The sequence below is a fragment of the Blennius ocellaris genome (genome assembly GCF_963422515.1).
Source record: "Blennius ocellaris genome assembly, chromosome: 3".
NCBI lineage: Eukaryota > Metazoa > Chordata > Actinopteri > Blenniiformes > Blenniidae > Blennius > Blennius ocellaris.
In genome coordinates, this window is record NC_137652.1 from 21,749,644 (window position 1) to 21,762,132 (window position 12,489).

General features: G+C 45.2%; 2 protein-coding genes across 2 annotated transcripts in view; both read left to right on the forward strand.

The window, feature by feature from the left end:
• Positions 1 to 592: 592 nt before the first annotated feature.
• krt97 (keratin 97) lies at positions 593 to 5,674 on the forward strand. The gene is made up of 8 exons (XM_080521035.1): positions 593 to 1,063; positions 2,225 to 2,307; positions 2,544 to 2,700; positions 3,977 to 4,141; positions 4,238 to 4,363; positions 4,482 to 4,702; positions 5,128 to 5,162; positions 5,263 to 5,674. The coding sequence occupies exons 1-8, from the start codon at positions 680 to 682 to the stop codon at positions 5,364 to 5,366; spliced, it is 1,275 nt and encodes a 424-aa protein (XP_080377161.1). The 5' UTR covers positions 593 to 679; the 3' UTR covers positions 5,367 to 5,674.
• Positions 5,675 to 9,968: 4,294 nt separating this feature from the next.
• LOC308144834 (regulating synaptic membrane exocytosis protein 1-like) overlaps positions 9,969 to 12,489 on the forward strand; it is a gene marked incomplete at both ends in the record, with an annotated part of 41,505 nt that continues 38,984 nt past the window's right edge. Inside the window, one exon of the mRNA XM_080516073.1 lies at positions 9,969 to 10,135. Within this exon, the coding sequence (XP_080372199.1) occupies positions 9,969 to 10,135 (167 nt within the window). The remainder of the gene's footprint in view (positions 10,136 to 12,489) is intronic.

A 12,489-nucleotide genomic window follows, 5' to 3' on the forward strand; every position in this document is an offset into this window, starting at 1 on the left:
ATATAGTACACACACACACACACACACGCACGCACGCACGCACGCACACTGTACTGTACTGTACTTTACTTGAAAGCCTTTTTTAGCCAACAGTTAAAAGTCCTTTTGGAAATGACTTTGTCTGAATAAAATGAAAACAAAAGCCAATGTTTATTTGGGTATAACTCTGTTGAAGGTTCAGGGAGCCAGAAGGGCCAAAGAGGCACCTGTGAGTCAACAGTGCAAACCACTTCACCACCGTGTCACGTGAGTTCAACAGGTGTAGGAGCAGTTTGATAACCATTAGTCCGAGGACACACTGAAGGTCAGGGTGAATGGATCGGGGAGTTTCCATAAAAGGAAGTTAATCTATTTTTCTTCTTCACAATTACAGGGATAAAAAACCGGCCTAATTGCACCTGACAGATCCGCCTCACACGCCTCTCCCTCTCCCTCTGAAATGTGGCTCGACTGCAAGTACCTGTGATGTGGAGAACACCTGAATACCGAGCGGCCGCGCCCACAGCATCTCCTCCAGCCTCCACATCGGGGAGGAGGAGGAGGAAGAGGAGGAGGAGGAGGAGGAGGCTATAAAGTCCATCCTGCGCACTGCCTCAGCACCAGATCCTCAGGGAAACAAACAAACAAACAAACCTTCCCGGACTTGAAAGAAGTTCCATCGGATCCAGACGCAGTCAGCATGGGCTCCACGCGCTTCTCCTCCTCCTCCAGCCTGTACTCGATGCCCATGATGCGGCACGGTGGCGGCAGCGTGTACGGCGGAGCGGGTGGCCGCAACGTCAAGATCTCCTACGCGTCCAGCAACCTGGGCTCCGGGTTCAACATGGCCTCGGCCCTGGGCGGCGGCGGCGGCGGCGCGGCCGACTTCGGACTGGTCGGCGGGGAGAAGCAGACCATGCAGAACCTGAACGACCGTCTGGCGACGTACCTGCAGAAGGTGCGCTCCCTCGAGTCCGCCAACGCGAAGCTGGAGCAGCAGATCCGGGAGTGGTACGACAAGCAAGCCCCCACGGTCAGGGACTACAGCAAGTTCTGGGTCATCGTCGAGGACCTGCGCAAAAAGGTAAAGAAAGAAAACAAAACAATAAAAGTACATTTACCTTGATTGAATCTGTGAAATCAATTATAATTCAATATTTCAAAATCGGGTATATTTATAATGATGTATCTCGTATTAAAGGGACAAATGTTTGTTAAAAAATACTGTGCATTCTTTTTTTATTGAGTGATGACACTTTTTAAGTTTATCCACACAACAAATAGCGAGCTGTTCATCCTTACTGCATTTCATTCGATATTTCAAAACACCAAATACTATAATACTCACTTCTTCCAAGCACAACCAGACCGAATGAAGATGTACATAATGAATACATTTTTACAAGAGGTGGTGGATATTGATCTATTAGTGGAAGATGGACTATACCAACAATTGATCAAAATATCCACTCCAGTTTATTCAGATAGATTTAAGTCTCATGAGTGCTCCACTTGGATTTTATTGTTCATGTAAAAAAATAAGTAAGTATTATTTGTGTACAGATATGATCAGCATAGGCTTCACCCCATTCACATCCATCCTCACAGCAGAGATCCTCCACATCTACCGCATTATCCTTCATTTCCAACAGGATGTTAGGTTTAAAAACTAATATTTACTCATTGCACATGAGTTGGAGCCTCTTGTTTATCTCCTGGTTGAATTAGAATACAAAGGAAGACTCATTCAAACAGTGAAACTTCCATTTAGTTAGATTTATAGAAATCTTTGATAAAATCCAAAGTAAAAAGTGCTGCATCTTGCACAGTTATCACCATCACTCTTAAATGTATTTTAAGCCTTTTCTGTTTTATTGATAGAGTATCTGAAAGTACAGCAATATTCTATAAAATCGTTTTGAAACTGTAACATATTACTCTTTAGTTTTGATGTTTAATACAACAGACAAGAATCTTATGGAAGAACCCTTTTTATTGCAGTACTTACTCCCCTCCAGTCAGTCGTGTTTGCTCATTGTGTGAGTCGGTAAAACCTGAAGAAAACGTGTTATTATCTCTTCAATGCCTGATGCAAATTGACAGGAAGGCTAAAGTGAGGAGAACTCCCTTTGTAATCAAAAGGAGCTCTGCTGACTCACGTCTGCGCTCATTGAGCCGCTAATACAACCTTTGTGGCGTCAGAATGTGGAGAGGAAACGACCTTTCTTCTCTTTAACCCCCACAGATCAGCTTCGCCACACAGGACAATGCCCGGCTCATGCTGCAGATCGACAACGCGCGACTGGCGGCGGAAGACTTCAGGGTCAAGTGAGTGGGAAGATTTCATCACAGTCCTTATTCCCTCCTCAGATCCCTTTCAGTACCTTTTAATCTCGGCCACAAAAGCAGGCTTCAGGGCATAAAGAGGCCCGGTTTCTCTGCGTGGCCTCGGGCTGTGTGGACGGTCGTCACGGGGCTGTAACGGTCAACATGCGGGTGGAACCGGTCCAACTGGTTCCAGTTGCCTCCGCGACGCAAAATCAAACGCCTTTTCTGCCCGACAGGTTTGAGAATGAGCTGGCAGTGCGCATGTCGGTTGAGACGGACATCGCCGGACTGCGTAAGGTCCTGGACGAGCTGACCATGGCGAGGTCCGACCTGGAGATGCAGGTGGAGGGCCTGAAGGAGGAGCTGGTCTACCTGAAGAAGAACCACGAAGAGGTGAGGGAAGTCGGCGTTAGAAACTCCCGCAGAGGTCATAAAATCTGACGAGGCGTGACGTCTCGCAACAGGGAGTAGTCAAATATCCACCATCATTTTCATAAAGGTACAACAGGGAACCTGTCTGACTTCAATGTTTCTTCTCTGCTGCCAACAAACAAGAACTCCTAATGAGAAGTACATCAGAACATCCTCAACAGCAGCTGCTGTCCCATCATGATGACCCTCTGAACGGGTTCAATTTATTAAAACATTAAGAAAAAAAAATACAACCTAAAAACCCCAAAGCGAGTGAGAGGACTCCACAGCATCCCGACCCGTCCTGTAGCTCCATACCAGATGAAGCTGCGAGTCGCACTAGAACCCAGTTTTTACAACACAATGTAAATAAAGTGAGACAAGAAGGAAGACGGGACCGTGAAGAGTTAAAAGTCTCCAACCTTTCATACGATCTTTACATAAACATACTCGAAGTGTGTGAAAAGTATTTCAAAGTGGGAGCTGATGTGCTTGTTGGCCTGCTGCCAAGAAACAACACCTCAAACAAGATGATGTGATAACCACATGTTTGACACGATCGATTAGTCATTAAACCAGAGCAAAATCCAGACTGCATAGATCAAAGATTTAGTTTTACCGCAGACGGCAGCTGCATGTTGATAGTATAGCCTGACAACATGACAAAGTTGTGCCTCCCTCCCTTCATGATCTCAATAAACATTTTAAAAATAGCTTGAAGTTATTAACAGACTGTGACGACACAGAAGTGCCTGAATACCTGAGCCTGATGTTCACTGCAGTAGCATTCACTACCACAGGGCGGTGTATTGGGTCAAAGCGCACGGGTTGTTTTTTGCACTTCGGTTGAATCTTCAGATGCGGATTTGCGGTGGAAACTTAAACCTGACGAGACACCGACGTGAACAATCACTCTGTCTTTGAATTGTTCCTGTTCTGTCATTTTCTTGTCAACCTGACCCGTGTGGATACTTTTCTTCCGTGGTTGAAGAGTCTCTTAATGCCGGCGCTGCTGGCAATCAGGAACTGATGTGATAACGGCATGTCTGACGAGATAAAGGTTTTAGAAATACTGATTAAAGTCATTAAAAAATTATGAAAAACAACAGATGCTTCAAATAGACCCTCATTTTCAAAAACATGCTGATGAAATATAGCCGGCGGTCTTGAGTGACGTAGAAACTGTGATCACCATCAACACACCCTCATCACTGGAATCGTGTGTATCACAACCTATATCGTAATCCCTCTTTTGTAGGAGATGGCGGCGCTGCGCAGTGTCATGGCCACCAGCTCTGTGAACGTGGAAGTGGACGCGTCGCCTCAGGAGGACCTGACCGCCGCCCTGGACTCTATCAGAGCTCAGTACGAGAGCGCGGCTGAGAAGAGCAAACGTGAGATGGAGGTTTGGTTCAAGGCGAAGGTGAGGGGGAGGGGGCGAGGAAACTTTGACCGTCAGCTGGACGGCGTTCCGGAAGGTTCTCTTAACGTCTTCTTGTCCAAAAAAACCCTGTTTCAGTTTGACACCCTGAACAAGGAGATGCTGAGCAGCACAGAGACTCTGCAGACCTCCAGGAGCGAGATCAACGAGCTGAGGAGGACGTTGCAAGGCCTGGAGATCGAGCTCCAGTCGCAGCTCAGCCTGGTAAACCCGCCCGCCCGGTCACAACCCCGTCTCTGTTTTCTCGCGCCTGACGCGACTCCAGCATGCGGAGGAGCTGGCGAACAAAGAGTAACGCTGCCGTGGCCCCGTGTCTCTGCAGAAAGCCTCCCTGGAGAACCAGCTGGGAGAGGTGGAGTCCAGCTACAGCATGCAGCTGAGCCAGCTGCAGGCCCGGGTCAACATGCTGGAGGCCGAACTCGCCGACGTCAAGTCCGACATCACCAGGCAGGGCGTCGAGTACCAGACGCTGCTGGACATCAAGACTCGTCTGGAGCTGGAGATCGCGGAGTACAGGCGGCTGCTGGACGGAGAGGACGTGAAGTGAGTGGCAAGCGGCAGCGCAGACACCGTTCTGAAAAAACTTTGTGAAGCTATTTCAACACCAATTTCTGCTTTTAGATTTGGGTCGGGCAAGTTTCCGATTCCACAAATTCAAGGCTAATTCAGCTGGAGTCATGTGGAAAAAAAAAGATATTTTGTCATTGTTTAGATTTGAAACCCTTTCAGATGTTGTACCAAGAATAAAAAGTGACAATTTGGTCCGACGGGCACAAAAACATAAGAAGTCATGAAAAAAAATACTAGTTTATTCTAATAATTTTCTTTCTTGACTTGGAATGCAAAGCTAATGAGCTAATGAATTTGTGTTTTTTATTTTTGAAATTTAAATCTTTAAAAATGGTTTTGTCGCCTTGTCTATACATTTTCTGAATCACAAATGAAAATTTTTTTTCTTCATCTTGCAGGAAAAACATCATCGTCAAGGAGGTTATAGAAGAACGTGAGTTCTACCTTTCTTTTGTATTTGTGTTGTTTTCATGTTTTTTTGCCCCTTAAAAGAAGAAAGTGCTTCATGCATAATGTGTTGTTGTCTCTCACAGGGAAGCCGGTCAGGTCTCAGAGGAAGAAGGTCCTGATCGAGGAGATCATCGATGGAAGAGTCGTTTCCAGCATAGTCGATATGGACGAGACGTTCGTGAACTAGCCGGGTTAATAAGTTAAAGACCAAAGCTAAAAAAAAACGGCATAATTGTATTCTCAAATCTTAAAGAAAAAAAAATAAAGTTTACAAAGAGACTTATTAATTATTGTTCCAGCATTGTGTGAATTTATCACTGTATTGCCAGAAACTGTTACAAAAGCTAAAATGTGTCATTATATTATATATTGTTATTGAGTCTGAGACTCGGACTTCATGACATTCATCAGTTTTCATGTCCAATCCATGGATGAAAGGCAACAGCTTGTGCCTCTATGCAAAGAAACTACGAATAAATTGAATAATCGATCCACTGCCAGCTTCTGTTGTGAATTTGTGTTGTCGAATTCTCGGATTAATACGGTTTCATATTGAAAGCCTTTGGATGACATTAATGGCAGATTCAAAGTCGTCTTTTATTGGTATGAAATTAATCGAACAAATATCACACACTTGTAGCGTAAGTGATTACTTTTGTCACCGAAGTGTGACTAACTGATTACTAAGATAATATTGATCTCCTCGTGAAAAGAGTTCTGAATTCAGAATAATCTGATGTTTCAGTTTGTGAGAGAAGCAGCATAGACTCTAAATTGGATGATTTCCCACGGCACACCTGACCATATCTCGCGGAACACCAGTGTGCCGCGGCACAGTGGTTGAAAAACAATGGCATAGAGGACACGTATAATAAATAAAGAAAGACTGTGCATCAACGGCAGGAAAAGAGCAGCTCTGTCTCCCTCCAGTGAGGAAAGAGGCTATTGCATAATACACACTCCTCATTGGATCTCTGGAAAGAAAACCTAGAAATCAGAGCAACAGTTAAATAAGTTGAAAGGATAAAAATATAAAATGAGACAAATGTTGAATTTGTTTATTTTATTTCACCTTTATTTTCCAGGTAGGTCAATTGAGAACTCGTTCTCATTCACAATTACATACTGGCCAAGAGGCAACAACAGAAAAAAAAAAAAATATATATATATATACACCGTAATACAGAACGTTTTAGAGTCGTTTGCAGCAAAGAGATGATGGGTACAGACTTTTTATGACAACACTGTTGGATCCACTAGCGCTTACAGGTACAACTCAGAAAATATGAATATCATGAAAAAGTTCAAACCATTTTGTCAGTCATTTCGGAAGGTTAGCCCAAAATGTTCTCTAGAATATGTACATAAAGAATGGATATTTCAAGCCTTTGCTTCTTAGAATTCTGATGATCGTAGATCCAAGATAATGAAAGCCTATAAATACAATATTACATAAGATCAATTAAAAAAACAACTATTTTTGTTAAGAGAAATGTCAGGCTTCTTAAAAGTATTCTCATTCGTTTGCAAGTACAATTACAGCCCAGCTGAAGAAATTTAAAGTATCAAAAAGGAGGTTTTTTCATATCCTCACTCTGACGGAAACTCAAACGAACCTGCTGGAGAAACTGAACTGAGTAGCAAAGAAACACGACGAGGGTCAAATGAAGCATGTTTCTTTCTTCAGAGAAAACAAGACAGAGGATCAGAACCGACATGAAGATGCAGGAACAGTCTCGGAGCGGAGAGACACTCAATGGGAGGAGTCAGGTGGAAAGACTCACCTGCAGGCGATCAGAGGAGCAGGAAGAAGGAAAACACGAGAGAAACAAGTCGAGAGAAAAAGCCTCAGAACGACGCTCATCTGGGGTTAGTACACTGTGCGTGCGTGTGCGTGTGGGTGTGTGCGTGCGCGTGTGGGGGTGTAGTTCAGAAAAGTGTCCAGCAGATGTCAATGTATCCACGGTGATGCTCGTGTTAAAGCGACTGCTGAGTCAGACATTTTTATTCAAACGTCTTCTAACGCCTGTGACTAAATATAGTTTAGTTCAGTTTAGTTCCTTATGATTTTATTATTGATTTTATAATATTTTACTTTTACATTATTTTACAATGTCATAAATAATATGTGAAGGAATTAGTCTGAGCAGAGATTCCAGCCATAAACTACTGTAATTTTCAAACACGAGTTATATTGAGGGTCTTTAGAAAGCTATTTATTAAACATAAAGCTATTTATTGTGTTTTATCATGTACAAAGGACGCTGTAAATCAGCCTGTGTTAATTCAGAGTCAGAATACAGAACAAAACAAAGAACTTCAACAAGTATGAACCATCAATCAGGTTAAAAGCAAATAGAAACAAGCGGTAACTTCTGCATTTACATACATACATACATACATACATACATACATACATACATACATACATACATACATACATACATACATACATACATACCTTTCCCCCCCTCTAAATTACAGATAGTTTCATTACACGTTCACATATGCCTATATTTATTCAATTATGTATAATTATAAAATCATTATACTTTCTAAATTGTTGTTTTATTTGTTTGGATATGAAATTATACTTTTATGCGTTTTTGATCAATTTAAATGAATGAAATACAGATAAAAAAAAATTTAATTCATTGATTTTAATTAAATAATTTATTGGTTTAATTTTCCTTTTGTTCAGAATTATTTATGTTTATTTCTGTCACGTTTAACATTTATAGTTTAGATTCATAAATCATATTTCAGTCAGTTTTACACTGATGTGTGTTCTAAGAACACCCCCTCCCTCGGTGGCCCCTGGTAGCCTCTTGTAGTCACGACCCACCGATGACAAAATCCTGCAGCACGCCTGCTGACGTCACCGCGGCTCACTCACCTCTCGGTGACGTCACCCGGAGGGCTGCAGGCCAGCGCCCCCTGCAGGACGCCTCTCAGCCGGCTTCACGTCTCTGGAGAAGCCGGGGAGCAGCGCCGGTGTGTGGCGCTGATGTATCAGCTGACTACCAGAGGCGGAGAGCAGAGGAGGGGGGCTCTGGGAGCAGGGAGGGACCCCCCCCCAACCCCCGAACACGACTCTACCTGTTCTTTTCATTAAAAAAAAAAAAAAAAAAAACACTTAAAAAAAAAAAAGCACAATACAAACATAAATGGTCAAAATTGAAGAGGAATTCAGAAAATTTGGATCACAATATGATCAACATGCAAACCCATAAAACTGAAAATATAATAATTCAACATTAATATTCAATAAAACCACCGATAGACCAAGGAACAGCTTCTTCCCCAGCTCTGTGAAGAGTCTGAACTCACAAGCTTTAATAATACACTCAATATCTTGTCCAATAGACCCCACCGTGGCGCAGGTTAGTGCTAAGGCCTCACACCAAGAATGTCATGGGTTCAAATCGAGCCCAGGGCCTTTCTGTGTGGAGTTTACATGTTTTATCCGGTTGTACATGGGTAATCAGATTTCCCCACAGTCTCAAAAAAAAAAAAAAACATGTTCGGGGTTCCCTGAGGAAGACCGTTGGCAAATTTACAAATTCACTTAGAACATTAATAAACATGAACACAATAAATAATAGTATACATAACAATAGATGGATGGATGACAGACAGCAGAGATCTGTCTATCTATCTATCTATCTATCTATCTATCTATCTATCTATCTATCTATCTATCTATCTATCTATCTATCTATCTATCTATCTATCTATCTATCTATCTATCTATCTATCTATCTATCCCGCTCCATCATCCAGTGTCACGAGAAACCTCACAAAAAGGAATAACGACAACAAAACTCAAACAAGAACCACAGAAATATCAGAAATGAAATAAAATCATGAAGCAAAAGTCCAGCAGAGGTGAGTTAGACGCTCGTGTATTGAAGCGAGAGCCGTTCAGATGCTGTCGCTGTCCGTGGTGCTGAAACCCGCTTCACACTCCAGAAGAGGGAAAAAACAAACAAGAAATAGATTTGTAATCTTTTATTTATTTATTGGAGTGAGAGGAAGTGAAGTATCGCGAGAAGGTGGAAGTAATTGTGATGGTTGTGCAGGTGGAACTTAATGTGCAGAGAGAGAGAGAGAGAGAGAGAGAGAGAGAGAGAGAGAGAGAGAGAGAGAGAGAGAGAGAGAGAGAGAGAGAGAGAGAGAGAGAGAGAGAGAGAGAGAGAGAGAGAGAGAGAGAGAGAGAGAGAGAGAGAGAGAAAGGACTCCTCCCTTTACCTCCCTCCATCCAGCTCCAGTCTGAGCGGCCGCGGCGCCACAGAGCAGCCGGGCGGTGAACCAGGGAGACCCCCCCGCACATACACTCTTTGCACCCCGGGAGGAAGACGCGGCCATGGGCTCCTCGTGACTCCGGGCGGTGGAGGGGAGCGGAGGGCCGGCGGGGGGTGGGGGGGACCGACGCGGGAGAAGAGACAACCGGAGAGAGAGGAGGAGGAGGAGGAAGAGGAGGAGGAGGAGGAGGAGGAGGAGGACAGACGACAAGCACAGCCGAGGCTGCCTGCAACCATGAGCGGCTCGCTCTCCTCCCTCCTCCACCACCAAGACTCCCATCACTGCTACTGCGACTACCGTCAGCCCGCCTGTAGCCGGCCGGAGCCGCGGCTGCCGCTGCCGCTCCGCGCGCGGACCGCGTCGTGAGGTGTGGCTCGGAGACGCTCCGGGAAAAAACCTGTCAGCCGAAACGACACGCCGAGGAGGAAGAGGAGGAGGAGGAGGAGGAGGTGGTGGTGGAGGGGTGGTGGTGGTGGTGGAAAAGATGTCCGCTTCGGTGGGGCCCCAGGGCGGCCCTCGCCCACCCGCCGCGCCGTCGTCCATGCCGGATCTGCCGGACCTCAGCCACCTCACGGAGGAGGAGAGGAAGATCATCATGGCAGTGATGGCTCGGCAGAAGGAGGAGGAGGAGAAAGAACAAGCCATGCTAAAGTAAGAGCCGCCTCGTTCCGTTCTCCCCGCTGCCGGAACGTAACGTGACGCGTCCTGCCAGTTAACACATCGCACCCTGTACCCGTCAAACGACGCGCTCTCCCCCCCTCCCGCATCCCCAATCTGCCATCGGAGCACCGACACACCGGAGCCACTCAGGGGCTGCACCGGTCCCTCCTGGAGGCTGAGAGGGAGGGGGGCGGCGGATCGATACGTTAAAACAATAGACAGTCAATGGAGATGACCCGAAACAGGGTCAACCGCGTTACAGGTGTGGAAGGGGCTGCGAGGATGGGGAGTGGGGGGTTGGGGGGGTGCAGGAGGGAGGGAGAATGAATCATAGCATCATCCTTCACCCACTCGTTTTCATCAATGGGGGCTGCACCCCGTCCCTCGCTTTACGCATCGCGCTGGTTTCGCTTTTACGCACGCACGCGTGAGGCAGGCGGGGGCTCCATCAGCGCTCCGCTTGTGTGTGTGTGTGTGTGTGTGTGTGTGTGTGTGTGTGTGTGTGTGTGTGTGTGTGTGTGTGTGTGTGTGTGTGTGTGTGTGTGTGTGTGTGTGTGTGTGTGTGTGTGTGTGTGACAGAGAGGGAGAGAGAGAGAGAGGGAGGGAGTGCGTGTGTGTGTGTGTGTGTGTGTGTGTGTGTGTGTGTGTGTGTGTGTGTGTGTGTGTGTGTGTGTGTGTGTGTGTGTGTGTGTGTGTGTGTGTGTGTGTGTGTGTGTGTGTGTGTGTGACAGAGAGGGAGAGAGAGAGAGAGAGAGAGGGAGGGAGTGCGTGTGTGTGTGTGTGTGTGTGTGCGCGCTCCCCCCTCGCAGGAGACATGGAGACGGGGTGTGGTTGGCAATCTTAGCAGGCCTTTACCAAACACGACGAGAAGAGAAGGCGGAAATGTCGTCTTTCTCTAATCCAGAATTGTGGACTGATCCGGAGACGGCGCGCGGTGCTCGCTCAGCAGTGACACTGGGAGCTACTGATGGGGCATTATGGGAAAATGGCAGTCGAAAGCTATAGGTCACTTCAGACTGCTCAGGCTCACTGTGGGATGTTGCATATGGCAGTGGTGAAGCTCCGGCTGCAGTTTGCTCTGAGCTGTGTGTTGATCCGCTCCACCCGGACACATGTGCGGGTCTACGGGCGTGCAGCAGCTCCGAGAGCTCAAATAGCTCTGTTCATTTCCGGACTTCAGCCTGGAGGGAGGGAGGGAGGGTGGGAGACAAGGCGAGGGCCGCTGGCTGGGGCCCCTGGAGAGGATGTGATGTATTTAATGTTCCATGAGGCACAGGGCGCAGGTTCAGTCAATAATGGCTTCGTCTTCATCTGGCTAATCATTAATGGGAGCAGAGCAGGGAGCACAAGGACACTGTGAGTCCACAGAAACGTGCAGATCCTTCACGTTCAGGACACTTTATAGTAACAACAATATGCAGGACGCCAACAAGAGATGTGTCTGTTTCATTATACCTAAACTGGGGTTCAAATCCTTCTCCACAATCTGCCTGTTGGTCCTAACTTGTTCTATTGCTTAACCTCAAAGGAACAGCAGAACCTCTCCACCTCCGAGCCTGGTTCTGCAGGTTTCTTCCTGTCAAATGGCAGTATTTCATTCGGACCATCGCTTCTACTTGCTCACGTGGAATTGTTGGGTTTTTTCTCTCTGTAAAAGCGCCATGAAATAACTGTTGTGTAATTATCGCTATATAAATATAGTCAAATTCCCCCCCCCCATTTATGCCTACTAATGCTAAAAGCAAACAAAGTGAGTCGTTAATTTGATGTAAAAAGCTTTACATTGTACACATTTATAAACTGTTTTCACATTTTCAAGCACAAAACCAGTGAGAGTTACAGGTTTTCAATGTATGTTTTACAATAAATAAGGCTTGTCTTCCTTCCTTTATTTGTTATACTTTTATATTTAGTTGAATGTGGAGTAAATAGAAAATGCCCTGACGAGAGCGTGCTTCCTTTAGAGCAGTTTTTACAAACCAGACCAAGGGTGTCATATTTTAGTTCAGGGGCCATAAAAAGCCTGTTTTCATCTCCAGTGGGTCTGACTGTTAAAACCTTAAAAAAAATAAAAAATTGGACACCTTGAGTAAATGCGGAAAGAACATCTGTTTCGCAGATTGTACACTTCTCTATTTTTACATTATTCATAATAATAGAAGGATTTTCATCCTTTCTGGCTGAAAAATACCAGTTTCATTTTAATAGTCTACCAATTTTGTTGAAATGGATTGATGGAAACAGTGTTACTGGTAATAACAGCTGATATTTTAACTCTTTAAGATGACTGCATTCCATTACCATTAGCCTGTATCCACAAAGTTGATGAGTATTAAAATAACAGC

What these genes read in the sequence shown, in the direction of transcription:
- krt97 (XM_080521035.1), top strand. Translation starts at nt 680, where the DNA reads ATGGGCTCCACGCGCTTCTCCTCCTCCTCCAGCCTGTACTCGATGCCC. An exon ending in TCCAGTCGCAGCTCAGCCTG is followed by an intron (nt 4,364 to 4,481) that starts GTAAACCCGCCC and finishes GTGTCTCTGCAG; the next exon opens with AAAGCCTCCCTGGAGAACCA. An exon ending in CTGGACGGAGAGGACGTGAA is followed by an intron (nt 4,703 to 5,127) that starts GTGAGTGGCAAG and finishes TTCATCTTGCAG; the next exon opens with GAAAAACATCATCGTCAAGG.